Below are 18668 nucleotides of genomic sequence, written 5' to 3'. Positions count from 1 at the left end.
AGTTCCTCCTTGGGTTCCTCAGATGTTCACAAGCTACCTAGAGCTGATTAGGTTCATCAGTGTATGTATGACGTGTGATGAATCATTTTTACATACTTCTCCCCATTGCACCAGCCAAACAAAGTGCCATCCCTGGTGAAGGCCACATGTTTGCTCTGTCGTTCATCTCTGAAACATAAAGACAGCTTGTTAAAGATGAAGCCAAAGTAGATCTCAAACTCTGCTCAGATCAGTTCAAATGCTCACCGCTGGAAGGTGGGACTTTCCTCACAGTTCGGTGGTCCACGGAGCAGAAATGTGCCACCTGACCCTCGTACTGTTGGTACAACAGATTATGGCGTTCAGGATTAGTTTAGTTCACGTGGAACAGGACAATGTCTGTTACACACAAACCCGGCTGGACATCGTGTTTTACGTTAAAAAATCATCAATGCAACTCGTTACAGATTCCACTTCAAGTAACGTTCACGTGTATTGTTCAACGTGAGAGAGTTTTAATGATCCGTGTTAATAATAACTTTATATGAATTTGCTTACCTGCTAAATGTGGTGTGGGAGGCGCCATGTTGGAACGGAAGTAGTCACAAGAAGAAACCCCACGTGACAGACTCAGCTAGGAATAATATTTTAATATTGTTATTATTATTAAAGTTGTTGTTATTGTTATTATTGGTATAATAATAATAATAATTATTATTATTATTATTATTCTTACACATGTAGAGGCCAGTCTTAGAAGTTACTATAGCAACTTTGGTGTGTCTAGCTCAAACCGTATAGCGCCACCAACAGTACAAAAAAACAATTTTGTGCTGACTCGTAAGGCCTAGAGACAAAATTCTTGCAACATCAGAATCAGAATCAGAAAGGTCTTTATTGCCAAGTATGTTTTCACATACGAGGAACACACACATTTACACACTCACAATCGCACACTCACATACTCACTCGCACACTCACATACTCACAATTTCACACACTTACACGCACACTCACTCACACTCGCACACTCACACTCACTGACTCACACACTCACACTTACACACACTCACTCACTCACTCACTCACACACACTCACACCTACACACACTTACACGCACACTCACACTCACTGACTCACACTTACACACACTCACTCACTCACACACACACACTCACTCACTCACACACACACACACTCACACCTACACACACTTACACGCACACATTTTGAATTTTCACGTTAAGTTCAGTATTTTACCAATGCAATGCCATATCGCTACGAAACTTGGTATGGTTCATCAGCGACATTTTCTGAGCGCATTTGATTGGCTTGACCCCGGTATCGCTGCTTGCAGCTATATTTAGTCGTATTATTATTATTATTGTTATTAAAGTTATTATTATTGTTATCGTTATTAAAGTTCATTCATTCATCTTCTACCGCTTATCCGAACTACCTCGGGTCACGGGGAGCCTGTGCCTATCTCAGGCGTCATCGGGCATCAAGGCAGACCCATCGCAGGGCACACACACACTCATCGTTATTAAAGTTATTATTATTAATTATTATGATTATTATTATTATCATTATTGTGCTTGCTGTTATTTATCAAAGATATGAAAGCTAAATAATGGAAATGCAAAAACAATAATACATGACAGTATGAACAGTATGAATCTGTAGTAGAGATGTGCTAATATTATAATATATACCTTATTTATTTATTTATTTTATAACATAGGGTTTCACAAATTTCTTTAAATCCTTGGGCCTTAACATCACTTAACATCTCTTGAGGTTTATTATTCACGTCTTATTATTCCTGCACATGATTAAAAGTGCTGTGGTGTCCCAGTTAAGGCAGGACCTCCTCACAGATCCGGGGTCATGTGCTGTGGTGTCCCAGTTAAGGCAGGACCTCCTCACAGATCCGGGGTCATGTGCTGTGGTGTCCCAGTTAAGGCAGGACCTCCTCACAGATCCGGGGTCATGTGCTGTGGTGTCCCAGTTAAGGCAGGACCTCCTCACAGATCCGGGGTCATGTGCTGTGGTGTCCCAGTTAAGGCAGGACCTCCTCACAGATCCGGGGTCATGTGCTGTGGTGTCCCAGTCAAAGATGTTTCTCCAGGATCAGGGTGCAACATAAAACAAACACAGAGCAAGGACTTAAGTAAGTTAGTCCTAGATACATAAAGTGCATCTGTGCAACAGTGGGCAGTCATTTATGCTGTACAGGACAAGACAGACAAGACAGTGCAGGACAAAAGACTGATAAGACAGACAAGACAATGCAGGACAAAAGACAGTGCAGACAAAAAATTACAAGACAATACAAAAAAAATACACAAAAGAAAATAAACAGAAACAGCACAGACCAGTGTAGATACTGTATGTGCAATATTGCATGTGCAGAAATATTGGAATGAACACAGTGTTATAGCAGCAGTTACATGAGATAATGTAAAGTGTTGTGCAAAACAGCACATGACTGAAATGTGAGACAGCATGTGCAAAGAGCAAAAAATGTGTGCAAAAACAGCACGTAAACAGTTTGATGGATGTACTGTATATTGGAAGTGTGCGCGTGCGTGCGCGTGCGTGCGTGTGCGTTCAAAGGTCAGTTTAGGAGCGTTTCCCTTTACGTCACTCATCCTGGATTCGCCACGACGGCGGAATAAAGACAAAGGGGGCGGAGCCATCATTGTGCTTACGTATACTGTTTGAATGAACCGGCGTGCCTACGTGTTAATGGGTGGAGTCTTTCATTTGTACGCGTTGACGTACGGGTTTCTAAATCGTCGCGTTATCGTGCGTACGCATGTTTCGAGGGCGGGGCTTGTTTTGTGCGTACGTAAGCACGCCGGTTTCGAGGGCGGGTCTTGTTTTGTGCGTACGTAGACATCTCTCAGCAGAACTAGAGGAGAGCTAGAGCTCTTTTGTCTTTGGGCTTTATTTTATATCATTTTCTATCATTTAGGTCCTAGTTTACATTAATACTGTAAATATGGTGGCGAAACAGAGGATACGAATGGCGAATGAGAAGCACAGCAAAAACATCACACAACGAGGAAACGTGGCCAAATCAACAGTAGGTGAAGCTTCAGTGGATAAATAAACCTTTATTTATGTTTGTTTGTTTGTTTGTTTATTTATTTATGTGTGTGTTTATATGTATGTATGTATGTATGTATGTATGTATTTATCTGTATGGTTAACTGAGCAGTAAAGAAAAACCTCATGAAGTGTTGAAGACTGAAGTGTTACAGCTTCAACCTGATTATTTCCTGTAATCACCATAAACATTAGTGATGTTTGTTTGTTTATTTATTTATTTATTAATTTATTAATCTGTCTGTCTGTCTATGTGTGTCTGTCTCTGTCTGTGTCTCTCTGTCTGTGTGTGTGTGTGTGTGTGTGTGTGTGTGTCTGTCTGTCTGTCTCTGTCTGTCTCTGTCTGTGTGTGTGTGTCTGTCTGTCTGTGTGTGTGTGTCTGTCTGTCCTGCAGAGAGGAGCTCCAGAGGAGAAGGCCACAGTAGGACCCTGGCTCCTGGCTTTATTCGTCTTTGTAGTCTGTGGATCAGGTCAGTTTCCATTTACACTTCAAAATATCCTGTTTACTTGCAAATCAATTTCATTTGTATTTAAATTTCAGTCAAAATCAGAACATTTCCTTCACAAACAACATTTCAACATGTCTACATTTGCCCTGCTGTTTTCTTTCCAGTCCACAACCTCAATTTCTGTCTTAAGATACTGTCTTAATATCCAGCCACTGTAAATACACATCCATACACACCGTTTTTCTTTTCTTTCTTTATCTCAGTATTTATTGATCTAAAAAACAATACCGGTGTAATCTTACGAGAGTTAACGCAGACTCAGGAACTAGTCACAGATCATTGCTGAAAGCAGTGATGCGACATCTTTTAAACATGAGAACGTTTAAACCTCTGATGAGTAAATACTCCTAACATACTACAAATCAGTGCAGAAAAAAAAAGAAATTACGAAACACTAAGGTAACAATACCAGAAGCTCCTGATTACAACTTAAGTGTTTCGACAGAAACAAATCGCTAACGTAACGTTTTAAGACTTTTAGTCAGGTGGATGGCTCAAGAACTGATTTTCACCAACTGTCTAAAATCCCATAAGTGTAGTCTGTGAATAATAAGATGTGTTTGCCAGTTTTACACGAGAAGCATACAAATTTCTATTATAGTACTTGTTATACTGTAGCAACACAAAATTGACTTGACTCCTAGCGTGCTAGTCATAAAATAATGATTCCATCCATTTCATTTTGGTAAGTTCTAAAATGCTTTATTAAAAAAAAATTAGTCACGAGTATTCCCCTTCTTAGTAGCTAATACAGTTATTAAATAAATATGACCAATCTCAACTCAATCTGATCTACCTTCCTTTTCTTCTCAGCCATTTTCCAGATCATTCAGAGTATCCGAATGGGGATGTAAGAAGACGACCCGACCACCACCATCATCATCATCATCATCATCACTTATTCCGCTCTTCTCTTTTCTCACTCTGCTGGCAAGGAAAATGATCAACTCTCAGCTCTTCAAGTCTTATTTAAAATATCCATAGCTGTTGCCACAATACTCTGAGCTCCTCATGTGCCTTACAGAAATGCTGGAGGAATGAAAAATGTAAGAGGAAAAATCTAAGCCATATCTTACAAAACATTCCAGTCTGATGAAGTCTGCTGCTGGAACACCATTCTTATTATTGCAAACCTTTCTAACTTTTACTACAGTGATTCTTCAGAAGATGTTCTCTCTCTCACACTCTCTCTCTCTCTGTCCAACACCCAACACCCCACCCGAAAAAAAAAAAGGAAAAAAAAAAAAAGACTGTTTCTAGACAACATGAAATGTTTTAACTTGGAGAGGTGCTAAAATATCAGGTCTCAATTTAGGTCAGAGTAAATTAGTATAGTTAAGAGAGTTGTCCTGAACTGTAATACAGTGGAATGTGGAGCTATGCACCTTTTCACATTCCTGCCAGTGTTTATTGCTCTTCAGGACTCTTATTTTGACCTTTTTGTTAGCTGAAATAAATGAAGGTCTTTAAAGTCAGGTTTATGTATTGGACAGCAGCAATTTGTAAAATTATGTATTGCTTTCCACATGAATGATCTTTAACAATAAAAAGGTTAAATGGAAGTGTTGTTCTGTTTTTGTTCTTTTATCACAAACTGATTTATGCTGTTGTCATTCCTGCTCAGAACAAACGACATGTTTACTACAGTATGTTACCTCCTTTTACACTTTTATGATTTTTATGAACACAATTATGATTTAGACCAACAGTGATACAGGAATCCACTGAAAATTATACTTATATTTTCTCAGATGAAGCATCATTCAGGCCAAATAATGCAAATATGAAGTAACATGAAGTAACTCATGAAGAATAGCTCTTGATGTGCATCTGCATGATTATAGAACTGCATTAATGAGGTGTTCATGTGTTCCTATTAAAGTGGCCAGTGTGTGTGTGTGTATATATATATATATATATATATATGACGTGACATACGGCTAAGTATGGTGGCCCATACTCAGAATTTGTTCTCTGCGTTTAACCCATCCAAAGTGCACACACACCGTGAACACATACCGGATGCCATACAATATATCCTCATGCACTGGTATGCTAGTGTAGCTTCTCCCTTGATGGGGGATTTTTGAGCTTTCTGATTGACAGATTATTTAATTATTTGTTAGTATTAATATGATTAGATATCTAGGAATAATAAAGTCTGTACAGGATCTTGAGAAAACTCAAAAAAAAAAAAAAACATTCACAAACTGCTTTCAGCAATTTATACACAACAGTCACCTTTACTAAAGGCTTTCCCTGCCATTAATTTTTTTGCCTCAATGTTTAACATCTCTGGGCAAAATCCAAATATTTGTTCATAAATGCATCATGATAAGCAATTAATAAAAAGGTGATGGTTGGGAAAAACATAAGGTATATTAATTTGTATGTGTAGACATTTTATAAATCAATCATAGGAACATTTCTATTTATATATGATCTATATTTAGGATGATTCTTTATAAACGAGGCAGTCAGGTTTATACTTACCTGATTATGTATTTGTCATTTTTAATTTCGTACAATTAATGTCATTTTGTATTTGGTTTATTTAGATTTTTGATTTGATTAGATTGCTACTAGATACCGTGGGCACTTTCTTTTTGTACACATTTATTTTAATCATGGAATAAATTATTAACACAACCTACCAGTCACATCCTAATATGGATGCAATAATCTGACAGAATATCTATCTTGATCACCACATGCCAGTGATGTCACTGATTTTTTGGCACTTGGTCTCTCAAAATCCTGGATCCCAATATATTCTTTGCTGATTCTCCGTCTCCTCATAACAGATAATTTCATCTCCAGGTTTAAATTCAATAACCTTGTCCAAAGACAGTCCGCACTCCATGCCCGTCTTCACGACTTGCACATCATCTTTATGATGTTTTAATGCAGTCAAAGCCCCTTCCCAAAGAACCTCTTTTCCTCGAATGAGTCGGAAATTCATCTTCTTGTCCAGCTGACCCTTCTGCACTCTGCAGCCAGCCACTGGGACCTTCTTCTTTCCTACAGTCACATCGAACGTGGCCAAAACAGAGGCCTCTCCTACTATATTCTCCTCAGTGATTGGGGGTAGTTTACTGCTAAGCTCCTCTTTCAAGTCATCCACTAGGTGGTAGATGACACGATGCATCTTTAAGGGAACGCCCTTCTTGGCAGCTATGTCTTGTATTGACTTATTAGCTACAATGTTGAAACCATATATTGTTCCCGAGAAAGTCTCTGCTAGGTTAAGGTCATTTTCTGTGATGTCCCCAACACCAAAATGCACTATGTTTAACCCACACTGTTCCTCTGCATCATAACTTGCAAGGATGTTCAAAATGGCCTCCACTGACCCATCAACATCACCTTTGACAATGAGACTCAGACTGAGATCCTCATCCTTGGTTTTCTCGCTGGGTCTGGAGGCTATATGGTGTTTGTTGGCCTTGTAGAGCGCTAATTTCTTCTGCCTCCAGTTGAGATGTGCTAGTCTCTCCCTTTCTTTCTGATAGCTCTCTTGGTGTTGCTTCTGCTTGACCTCAATGGCATGCTGATCCTCCTTCAGCTTGTTCTGTTCTTCCATGTATGTGCGCCACTCCACTACCTCACGAGCCCTTTGCTCAGACTCGACCTCCAAAATTTCTTCGCCAACAGAAGGTAGTTCCTTCCAGCCAACAATCTCCACAGGAACACCAGGTGCTGCATTTGTCAAAGTTTGGCCGTTCTCATCAAACAGTAAGCGCACTTTAGCCCAGGCCTTTCCTGCCACCAGAGTGCAGCCCTTCTTTAGAGTGCCCCGTTTTATTATTGCCATGGTAACAGGTCCTTTGCCCTTGCTTGTACGGCTTTCGATGACAGTCCCTTCTACTAGACCCTTGGGGTCTGCTTTCAGTTCCAGCATCTCAGCAAGTGCTACTATGGATTCAGCCAGCTCCATCAGATTCTCCCCCTTTAGAGCAGACACATGGATAGCCTGGACATCTCCTCCAAACTCTTCACACACAACATCATGGGCGAGCAATGCTTGTTTCACTTTCTGGGGCTCTGCCTGAGGTCTATCACATTTATTCACTGCCACAATGATTGGTACTTTCGCCTTCTTGGCATGCTGTATTGACTCGATGGTCTGCTTCATCACGCCGTCATCAGCTGCAACCACCAGAATGATGATATCAGTAACCAAGGCTCCACGGGCCCTCATAGCAGAAAATGCTGCATGTCCAGGAGTGTCCAGAAATGTAATGAGTTCACCAGAAGGAAGCTGGACCAGAAATGCTCCAGTGTGTTGAGTGATGCCTCCAGCCTCTTGTACAGCAATCTGGCTCTTCCTTAGGCTGTCCAGCAGTGTCGTCTTCCCATGATCCACATGCCCCATAATAGTTACTACTGGAGGTCTATTCACTAAGTTAGCAGGATCTGGTGGTGGCTGTCTCTGGATGTCTTTGTTTTCTCTGACGTCATTCTCCACTATCTTGGCCCATTTGTACTTCATCCCAGACCTCTTTATAGCCTCTTTTAGCCACTTCTCCTCTAACACAGTGTCTGGTTCCAGATCATTGATGTTTATAGCTGTGTTCAGTAGAGCCTCATATACATGATCTATGTCTTTGTTCATAGCCTCAGCAAGTTGAGACACAGTCATTGATTGTTTGATCTCCACTTCTTGCTTCTCCTGTTTCTCTAATTTCACTGGTTTCATGATAAACTTCTTACCTTTGCCATGTACTCTAGCCTAGAAAAAGCAAGAAATTTAGAATTAGACAATTTATCATTCAATGTCTTTAAAACTGCTCTATGGTTTACATACACATTTTTACAAACTTTTCGATTCCTTAAGACTAATTATATAGGTTTCTTTGAGCTGTATTGTGCGTATATTATATTACCGGTTTAGCGGCCAGGTATCGTACATGTTGTGGAGCGTACATTGGAACATCAAGACAATGGGCTGATACAGCCCTCCCGATCAGGACAGAAAACCTCTTAATCATGGCACTGATGACAAACACACAAAATTGCATAGTAAACACAAGTGAAATTATGCATGTAAACATATGTAAAGTATGTAATATATATATATACACACACACACATATATACATACATATATGTAAACATATGTACAGTTTGTAATATATACTGTACATATGTATATATACATGTAATATATATATATATATATATAAATATTTGTACAGTATGTAATATATATAAGTATGTATGTAAACATATGTACAGCATGCAAAATATACTGTACATATGTATATATACATGTAATATGTGTGTATAGATGCAAATACATGGACAGCATGTAATATATATAGGTGTATATGTAAACATATGTACAGTATATAATATATACTTGTATATGTAAACATATGTACAGTATGTAATATATATACTTGTATATGTAAACATATGTACAGTATGTAATATATATACTTTTATATGTAAACATATGTATAGTATGTAATATATAGGTGTATATGTAAACATATGTACAGCATATAATATATACTTGTATATGTAAACATATGTACAGTATGTAATATATATATAGGTGTATATGTAAACATATGTACAGTATGTAATATATACTTGTATATGTAAACATATGTACAGTATGTAATATATACTTTTATATGTAAACATATGTACAGTATGTAATATATATACTTGTATATGTAAACATATGTACAGTATGTAATATATATACTTTTATATGTAAACATATGTATAGTATGTAATATATATAGGTGTATATGTAAACATATGTACAGCATATAATATATACTTGTATATGTAAACATATGTACAGTATGTAATATATATAGGTGTATATGTAAACATATGTACAGCATATAATATATACTTGTATATGTAAACATATGTACAGTATGTAATATATATACTTTTATATGTAAACATATGTACAGTATGTAATATATATACTTGTATATGTAAACATATGTACAGTATGTAATATATATACTTGTATATGTAAACATATGTACAGTATGTAATATATATACTTTTATATGTAAACATATGTATAGTATGTAATATATATATATAGGTGTATATGTAAACATATGTACAGTATGTAATATATACTTGTATATGTAAACATATGTACAGTATGTAATATATATACTTGTATATGTAAACATATGTACAGTATGTAATATATATACTTTTATATGTAAACATATGTATAGTATGTAATATATATATATATAGGTGTATATGTAAACATATGTACAGTATGTAATATATATAGGTGTATATGTAAACATATGTACAGTATGTAATATATATACTTTTATATGTAAACATATGTATAGTATGTAATATATATATATATAGGTGTATATGTAAACATATGTACAGTATGTAATATATATAGGTGTATATGTAAACATATGTACAGTATGTAATATATATACTTTTATATGTAAACATATGTATAGTATGTAATATATATACTTTTATATGTAAACATATGTACAGTATGTAATATATATACTTTTATATGTAAACATATGTACAGTATGTAATATATATACTTTTATATGTAAACATATGTATAGTATGTAATATATATATATATAGGTGTATATGTAAACATATGTACAGTATGTAATATATATGTAAACATATGTACAGTGAATAAATATAAAGACTATAGCAGGGCAGAGATGTGTGGACATTGTTGAAAAGTAAAAGTATATGGTATTAAGGCTATGGCACTAAAACAATGTGCAGACACTGTAATCTAATAATATTCTATTAGTATTATTGTGTTTATAAATCTGTACTGAGGCGTTCAGTGAGTTTAATGTGACTCTGCATACATAAAGTCTAAACCCCAGTCTTTACAGATCACACACATTCACATTAATCCAGCAGCTGAAATACTGCCAAGCATTTCAACAGTAACTAATATGACAAATGATATACCGCTATACTACACTGTTACATTACATACAGAAGCATGAATCAATTGACTTTCAATTCCTACCGTTCAGCTTCCGGCTTGCATTAAGACTTCCTGTGACGTTACAGGTCGTCACTTCCGTTGAGTGCAGCCCGTTTCTGTGGAGACGTCGAAGTAGTGTTTATGGGTTTGTTGTGTTGTGGAGAAAAATATGTATAAATGTAAAATAAATGTAGTTAATCGCTTTAGTTAGCGGTTTTACACACACACACAGTCAACGCTGAAGCTTCTTCTAAGTCCAGACTGAACTCTTATTATCAGGGTTTGTATGATGTTTTCAAGCTGTTGCACTTTAGCAGTTTTGCTAATGCTGTATTTATTGGTATTGAATTTAAATCCTCTTCAGTATCCCAGGATATTTGTGCTGTTTTAATAGTAATTAACTATTACTACTACTTTTACTATATTACTACTACTATTACTATATTAAATTAAGTAGTAAACTTCAGTTTGTAATGAACAACTGTTTAAGAGGCAGAGCTGGATATATATATATATATACACACACAAACATATACCTATATTACTTTCTGTACATATGTTTACATACATATATATATATATATATATATATATATATATATATATATATATATATATTACATATAATATATATATATGTATTAACATTAGTTGAAGCAACCAATTATTCTGTCACACAAACCCACATAATCTCTGATAGTTAACTTTATTAAATCCTAAAGCTTTCCCAAATTTAGGCCATGGAGACACATGGATTCACAAGGAAAAGAAGAAGAGATGTCACAAATGGAAAGATGGACACTGAAGAACGAGGTGGAAAAATCCCTCGTAGGTCTTCGGTGAGTAAAGTTATGGCATTTGATATTAGACTCATAAAGTTTTGCCAACGCTTTTAAAACAATTACGCTCAAAAAGGTGCAAGAAGTCTCCAGATGTCATTTAAAAAAAAACAAAAAAAAACCTTTAATTCCTAACCATTTAATAGAATAGAATAGAGGTCTTTCAGAATGGAAAAGAATAGATTCTAATATAATTCCTTTTAAAATTATGTCATCATTTAGAAACATGTCGTGCCACCCAATACAAGCTTAAGACGTCATTTCTATCAAGACCCAGATAGTCATAAAGGAAATAGTTACAGTTTGAATAAACCACTTTTGTTACATACACAATGCCAGGAAGAGAGATTTTTAACGAAATAATAAAGAGATATATACAATGTTAATAAGTTGTAGGGAATAAGTGAATGATAAGTGGTCATTGGGAACAATGGCGATCAGTGATTGGTTATTGATAACAATGGTGATCAGTGGTTGGTCATTGATAACAATGGTGATCAGTGGTTGGTCATTGATAACAATGGTGATCAGTGGTTGGTCATTGATAACAATGGTGATCAGTGGTTGGTCATTGATAACAATGGTGATCAGTGGTTGGTCATTGGGAACAATGGCGATCACTGATTGGTCATTGATAACAATGGTGATCAGTGGTTGGTCTTTGAGAACAATGGTTACCAGTAGCTGTGGCTCAGTACACAGTAGCACAGTAGCTCAATGTGACATATTGAAAGCAAATTCATTGTTGATTTAGTGTGTGTGTTTGTGTGCGTGTGTATTCCAGACCCTGAAAAATCCTGCACCCTTTTCTGACCAGCTGGAACCTATATCCACTCTATACACTCGTGTTAATTGGGAGGAAGCCTGCTGTGGCACACCAGGTGCTTGCATGCATCATCTCTTTCCTTCAATATATTTTATCTTCAGAGACTGCCTAACTAGACATACGGTTAATTTATCATTATAAAAAAAACTCATTGTGTATTAGATATTTCGGTACTGGCGGCTCATTTTCAGCACCTCATTAACACTGAAACGGTAGTGTGGTGTGATGCAGGTGTATCGGGTACAGCAGCACTGCTGTTATTAATACATTAGATAAATAAATGTCACTACCATGCTAAGAATGATCTAGCTTTAACATAATATTTAGTCAGCATTGATCCTGTGGCGGATCGTTTTCATGGTGGGACTGACTTAATGGAGTCCAACACTGTACAGAAACAAACTGTATTATTTACCTAGGAATAAGTACAGAGGTGAACCTGAGCAAACGTTTTGTATCTATGTATATAGGTGACATTAAGTGAAGAAGTTGTCTTTTATCTTATTGTTTGCCGGGCCATGCAGTTCGCGTGTATGCTGATGGGATCTTTGACGTGTTTCATTCTGGACATGCCCGAGCTCTGATGCAGGCTAAAAGCCTTTTTCCAAATACTCATCTCCTCGTCGGCGGTAAGTAGCATAAAATTCCACCTTGTCCTGTACTAAGTGATTCATTTAGTCCACAAGGGCCAAATCTTGTCATCATAACACAATAAAGTTATACAGAGGTTTGTGTTTAAAAAAAACATACTAGAATGACAGAATGAGCAGAAATTCTTGACATAATGTAGCATCAAGTCTTTATTTATATATTTATTTATTTATTTAGCATTTCTTTGTAATGTAGCCTGTTTTGCTTCTTTCACATCCTCAGTCTTGTACTATATATATTTGAAAGTGCTAAACAAGACTCATTTTAAATCTAACTATCAAGATTATATACTGAGCTAACACACACAGTTCTAATTGAATTATGATGTAGTTCTATTCTAATCATAAGCTCTACTCTACAGTGACTGATGATGGCTGTGATCTGTGGGCAGAGTGAACTGAACAGTCTGAACTGCACAATAAATAATGGTCGCAGCTTAGTTTCTGGAAGGATGTGTTTTAGTGAAAGCCACTTAGAAACACTCAGTTTCTGTGTGCTGCATTCAGGAAAACATTTAAATCTATAAGAACTATGAAAACAAAAATAGATGTACACGAATAGGGAGTGTGTTAAGACAAATACATCATTACATCAGCTTTGTAGTTTTTGTGTAGTGTTTGTGTACTATTTGATTAATTTGACTTTATTGAATGTTTTAATTTTAGTGAAATCACTTTTTTTTCTGGAGTTGTGCTTTAATTCCCAGACGAATAACCCGAAATAAGGTGTTCACTATGGAACGGCATCACGTCTGTACCTCTTTTCACAGTATGCAGTGACGCTTTGACGCACAAGCTTAAAGGCTTTACTGTTATGAACGAGGACGAGCGTTACGATGCAGTGAGTCACTGTCGCTACGTGGACGAGGTGGTCAGGGATGCCCCATGGACACTAACACCAGAGTTCCTGGCCAAGCACAGAGTATGTGTCTGTTTCAAAGATGACAGATTAGCTTGGGTCTAATCTATTCAGAAATAATACCTCAGACTGTTTTTTATCCTGTCATGCAGATTGACTTTGTTGCCCATGACGACATCCCATACGTTTCAGACCAGATCGATGACGTTTACAAGCACATAAAGGAGGCTGGTAGGTGTCGAGCTAATTAATTAGTACAATTCCGAAGGGGGTAAAGTGTTCTGCACTGGATTGAGTGATTACTTGAGCTTGATTACTTATAAAGGAGCGTCTCATTTCAGGCATGTTTGCAGCTACACAAAGGACAGAGGGCATCTCCACCTCTGACATCATCACACGCATCGTCCGTGACTACGATCTGTACGTGCGACGGAATCTGCAGAAAGGCTACACTGCCAAGGAGCTCAATGTCAGCTTCATCAATGTGAGTTCCACCACCATCATGAACACTGTCCAACAGGACTAATAGTGATGTTGGGTGTATATCAGTGTGTGTTTTCACTTCTGAAAGGAAGCAGATGTACATCTCCAAGACTCCAGATCCGAGATCCATTACTGGGGCACAATAATGTGAACGGGATTTCTTTAAAGAGGAAATTCTACTCGTTATTAAAATAAATAACATTTCTATCACTCCTAAGCTATGGTTTCTATCTAAATGCCCAAGGCCCCGATCAGCCTATTGTGTAGCTCTGAATTTCACTTCCTATATTTAAGCAGAACTGTTTATTCGCTCAAGATACTGGCAGCGTAACCATATTTAGCTACGTTTTAGAGAATAATAAGCAGGTTTAGTTGTTTGTGTAGTTTGAAGCTGAGCCATTTAGTAAATCCTTTATAAAGCACAGTTTTGCAGAGAAGTTAACAAAATTGTGTACCTCTGCATTTTATTTCAGAAAGTTGTATAAAGGTCCTTAATTATTTACAAAAGGTATCAAAGTTGCACCGATATAATTAGCCATTAAAATAAGGACACTTAGTATTGTGGATATGAAGTTGGCTGACCTGCTGAGCTACAGATGTACAGATGTAGCTGCCCAGCTGTGCCAGATTAACTATCTGGTTAATGCAGATTAACTATCCATGACCAGGAGACAAAGGAGTAATAATGTAGTCATGTTGTCTGGATGGGAGGAATGGTCTAGTAGCTAAAAGTGGGCATCTGTCATCTCTTGAATGTGGAAGATGACACTTGGTGTTTTCCTCCAGATGTGTAAGGGACCACAAGCAGTTTGAAAGGATGCACATGGCTGGATTCATGTGTCTTGGAGGAAGCATGTTAGCATTTGCTCTTCCCAGTTGCTAGCTGTTGTCTGATAGAGAGCTAGCTGATATTGTAGGAAATAGCAAGTGAACAAATTGGGGTGGGGGGTGGGGTGGGTTGTGTAAAAGAAATGAGGATTGATAGCTTACAGCCGCACCAGGCAGGATTTTTAAGCGTCTTAGGAGTACGGCTTGGAAGCACACGGTGAGTGCTGAATAGGAACAGAGAATAGAGACACTGATTTATGAATATGACCTACTTTTACACTGATGTATAAAATCCACACAGGCCCTGACAGGCAGTGAAAAGCTTGGAAAAGACGAGAAACATATAAGACAATAAACTATTTTGAGGAATAGTAAGGAAGAGAGTGTGGGATGGGGTTTTAGCAAGGCACAGACATGCGTATCAGTTACCTTTGATTTCTTAATATTTAACAACAACTTTATCATGATCACAGTTGTGGTGAATCCAGAGCCTTGGGAAGGGAAGGGAAGGGAAGTGAAGGGACATCATGTACACACACACACACACACACACACACACACACAGTGTGAACACACAGGGTTGTTGTTCTTTCCTCAGTTTAATCAAAAATGTGAGATTTAGTGTCAGCTGTAGTAATGAACCTGAGAATCTGTGTAGAAAACAGTGTGCTCTTTGCAGGAGAAGAAGTACCACCTTCAGAAGCATGTGGATAAGGTGAAGCAGAAGGTACGGGATGTGGAGGAGAAGAGTAAAGTGTTTGTGCAGAGGGTGGAGGAGAAGAGCATTGACCTTATCCAGAAGTGGGAGGAGAAATCACGCGAGTTCATTGGCAACTTCCTGCAGCTGTTTGGACCAGTTGGGGCACTGGTGAGACTGCAGGGTGGATATGTGGGGCATTTATGTAATCTTTCATATTCTCTGCACCTTTATGCCATTTTATAGGCTTCCAAAATATCTTTTTCTATTTGTAGCAAACAAATGCTTGTAACTTCAATGAAATAATTTTTTCTCCATTATCTATGTACTTCCTTGTATCCTGGATTACTGTATCCTCCAGAATGTGTTGCTTTTTTTGGCTCAGTGTCTGTGCAGGTAAATAAGGGTAAATGTAAAGGACTTATACGATTCCTATTCATTCATCCCACATGCTTTGTACTCTAAACTGCACTCAGCAACTTTGATGATTAACATCAATGAAATTTGGACTAGGGTCTAATATGGGCTGATCTGAAGCAAAATATGGCCTAATAGACAGAGGGATTCGATCTTGTTTGGGCTTACAGAAAGAATGGAGAGTCAGAGTCTGTAGCAGTAGAGAAGAGAGATAGGACAGTGTGTCTGCTTGATGCCCACTTATTGTTATAACGGTCTCACCCCCCGTTTACGTATCAGGAGCTTACAAGCGATTGAAATGAATGTCGTTCTTAATCTTAATTCTTAATCCATTTTTGTTTCCTGAAAATTTAATTATTTACACAGCAGTTAAACATGAATTATTTCTCACATCCAAGTTGTTTGTCTTTTTCCAATAATAATCTATTGCTGATATCTGCATTGATTAATTTCACTTTTAAATCAATACACTGAGCCCAATTGTAGTTACACCTCAGTATTTAATACGCAGTATCGCTGTTAACGTTAATGATCCTACTAAACAGCACTGATCCTTTCCCACTTCACCAAAAACGAGACGTTAAACGTCACCTGTATGTTTCTTTTGTTAATTAGACACTTTACCCAACAGTCTCATTGCTTTTCCTTGAATTCTTCTTCTTTTTTTTTTTTTCTCTCCAGAAGAACATGCTGGCCATCAGCCCCAAACCAAGCCCTGACAGCAGCCCCACACGAGAAGAGCGCTCTACTTCTCCTACCTTCCGTCTTCCTTTCTTCACCAAGACCCTCCCTTCCTGCTAGCCTCCTCACCGTATCCTAAACTGTATCATAGCTTTAATTTAAGTCTGATGAAGACGCCTTCATTAATTACTGTATAAAGGGCCAGGGAAAAGCTCCTGGAAAGAAATTCCTCACCGATTGAATCAGTATTTGTTTGGATCTTTTATACGCATTTGATTTGTGCACAAGTTGTTAAACTCTGTCTTACTGTCACATCACACGTTGGACCATTGTTTTGTTGTTGCTTTTGTTCCCCGTTTTAGTTCTTTACGTCCAACAAACGTAACCATCCACGCACACATGCACTTTTTAAAATGAAGTTGATGTACCTCTTAATCCAGTCATGTTTGCTTCTATAGTTTTATACCAGAGCCACAACGATAATCTAATTTTTGTCATGTTTGTGTATTTAAGCTGTCACAATAAATGTCATTCTTATTACTTTTGATATTCTGCATTTGTCCTGACTTTAATTACATGTAATTACTGAATTCAACATACTTTTGCCCCAAAAAGTAAACACTGATTTTTTTAAGTTGCGCCAGATCTCCATCATGTTTAGTGTCTAAAGTTTATTTCTTAGATTTGGTCTGGAGCCACAATGCTCATGTTACACACTTCAAACTGGGCCAAGTTTAAAAACTAGATTTACTTTTTTTATAGCACATAGTATGGTCTGTTTATGTAAGGGTCAGACTTGGGTAGGGGGCGTTTTCATTCACTAAATAAGATGCATAGCTCCTATACAAAAAGTACTTCATACACTACATGTTTTGGTGTAAGGGGAAAGTTCAGGATAGTTCAGGATTCTCACTGACTGTGATGGCAAAAAGGCATCTGAACACAGTGCTGCATGCAATATGGCACAGATCCTGGAATTTTGGAGTGTGTGTGAGAGTGTGTGTATGTGTGTGTGCGAGTGAGTGCGTGTGTGAGTTCTGGGCTACCAATCAGAAGGTTGTGAGTTCAAATCCCAGGCGCACCAAACTGCCCCTGCTGGGCCCCTGAACAAGGCCCTTAACCCTCAATTGCTCAGCTGTATAAAATCAGATAAAATGTAAGTCGGTCTGTATAAAGGTGTCTGCTAAATGCTGTAAGTGTGTGTATTGTACTGTATTTATGCAGACACTCGGAATGCAGAAGAAATAGAATAAAAGCCCTCTGACACGATGACTCTAACAGCATGAATATAATCAGTTGAATCCTTTTTCCTCAAAATAGAACGGTTTTGTCGGTGACAAATTCTTACGTGTCTGAGTCTGCTGATGGATGAACGAAGGCACTGACACTGATTTCAACTCTGCAGCATCTGTCTTTGCACCTCGGCGGACCATTTGTAGCTTAGTAGCACACTAATTTTAGATTTCAGCATCGTAGTCTTACAGCATGAAATAAATCTAGCTTGTGTCTCCTGTTTCGGGATGTTGTGGATCCGTGGCTTATTCGCACTTCAGAAACGTTACTGCCATGTTCTTTGGATGTTGGAGGAAACCTGTGGACCCAGAGGAAACCAGGTAAAACATCACCTGAGCTCAGGACTGAACTGGTGACCTGCAGCTGTGAGGTGAATGTGATATTAATAAACAAATATAAATGTTTATGAAGCATTCATTTAATTACAAATTTAAAAAAAAGATGCAGTTGTGGCAGCTGCTTCGTTGCCCCATAATAGATGACTGAACCTGTTTAAATATAGATTTTATTAAA

The 18668-nt window shown here is 37.4% G+C and overlaps 4 protein-coding genes across 5 annotated transcripts in view; 2 read left to right on the top strand and 2 right to left on the bottom strand.

Annotated features, from left to right (window-relative positions):
- eif2a (eukaryotic translation initiation factor 2A) overlaps positions 1-613 on the bottom strand; it is a 10274-nt gene extending 9661 nt beyond the window's left edge. Inside the window, exons 1-3 of the mRNA XM_060877542.1 lie at positions 538-613; positions 247-316; positions 97-168 (exon numbers count right to left, since the gene is read on the bottom strand). Of these exons, the coding sequence (XP_060733525.1) occupies positions 97-168; positions 247-316; positions 538-565 (170 nt within the window). The 5' untranslated portion in view covers positions 566-613. The remainder of the gene's footprint in view (positions 1-96; positions 169-246; positions 317-537) is intronic.
- Positions 614-2851: 2238 nt separating this feature from the next.
- On the top strand, positions 2852-5165 carry serp1 (stress-associated endoplasmic reticulum protein 1). The gene is made up of 3 exons (XM_060877541.1): positions 2852-3071; positions 3489-3564; positions 4417-5165. Exons 1-3 carry the CDS (start codon positions 2988-2990, stop codon positions 4455-4457), a joined length of 201 nt encoding a protein of 66 aa, XP_060733524.1. The 5' UTR covers positions 2852-2987; the 3' UTR covers positions 4458-5165.
- A 1037-nt stretch (positions 5166-6202) lies between these two features.
- mtif2 (mitochondrial translational initiation factor 2) lies at positions 6203-10728 on the bottom strand. Its single transcript, XM_060877535.1, has 3 exons — positions 10625-10728; positions 8490-8598; positions 6203-8335 (listed from the first exon to the last, which is right to left on the bottom strand). Exons 2-3 carry the CDS (start codon positions 8592-8594, stop codon positions 6353-6355), a joined length of 2088 nt encoding a protein of 695 aa, XP_060733518.1. The 5' UTR covers positions 8595-8598; positions 10625-10728; the 3' UTR covers positions 6203-6352.
- Positions 10698-17409, top strand: pcyt1ab (phosphate cytidylyltransferase 1A, choline b). 2 transcript variants are annotated; one of them, XM_060877540.1, is made up of 9 exons: positions 10698-10862; positions 11305-11421; positions 12206-12302; positions 12772-12876; positions 13668-13819; positions 13909-13987; positions 14098-14240; positions 15747-15935; positions 16863-17409. In XM_060877540.1, the coding sequence occupies exons 2-9, from the start codon at positions 11323-11325 to the stop codon at positions 16980-16982; spliced, it is 984 nt and encodes a 327-aa protein (XP_060733523.1). In that variant the 5' UTR covers positions 10698-10862; positions 11305-11322; the 3' UTR covers positions 16983-17409. The 2 variants fall into 2 exon arrangements, with proteins under 2 accessions (XP_060733523.1, XP_060733522.1); XM_060877539.1 differs by having other exon boundaries at positions 10699-10862; positions 11320-11421.
- The last annotated feature ends 1259 nt before the right edge of the window (positions 17410-18668 follow it).

Source organism: Tachysurus vachellii, chromosome 9 (genome assembly GCF_030014155.1).
Source record: "Tachysurus vachellii isolate PV-2020 chromosome 9, HZAU_Pvac_v1, whole genome shotgun sequence".
Classification (NCBI taxonomy): domain Eukaryota; kingdom Metazoa; phylum Chordata; class Actinopteri; order Siluriformes; family Bagridae; genus Tachysurus; species Tachysurus vachellii.
The sequence above is the reverse complement of the archived record's forward strand: the minus strand, read 5'-3'. Positions and strand labels throughout refer to the sequence as shown.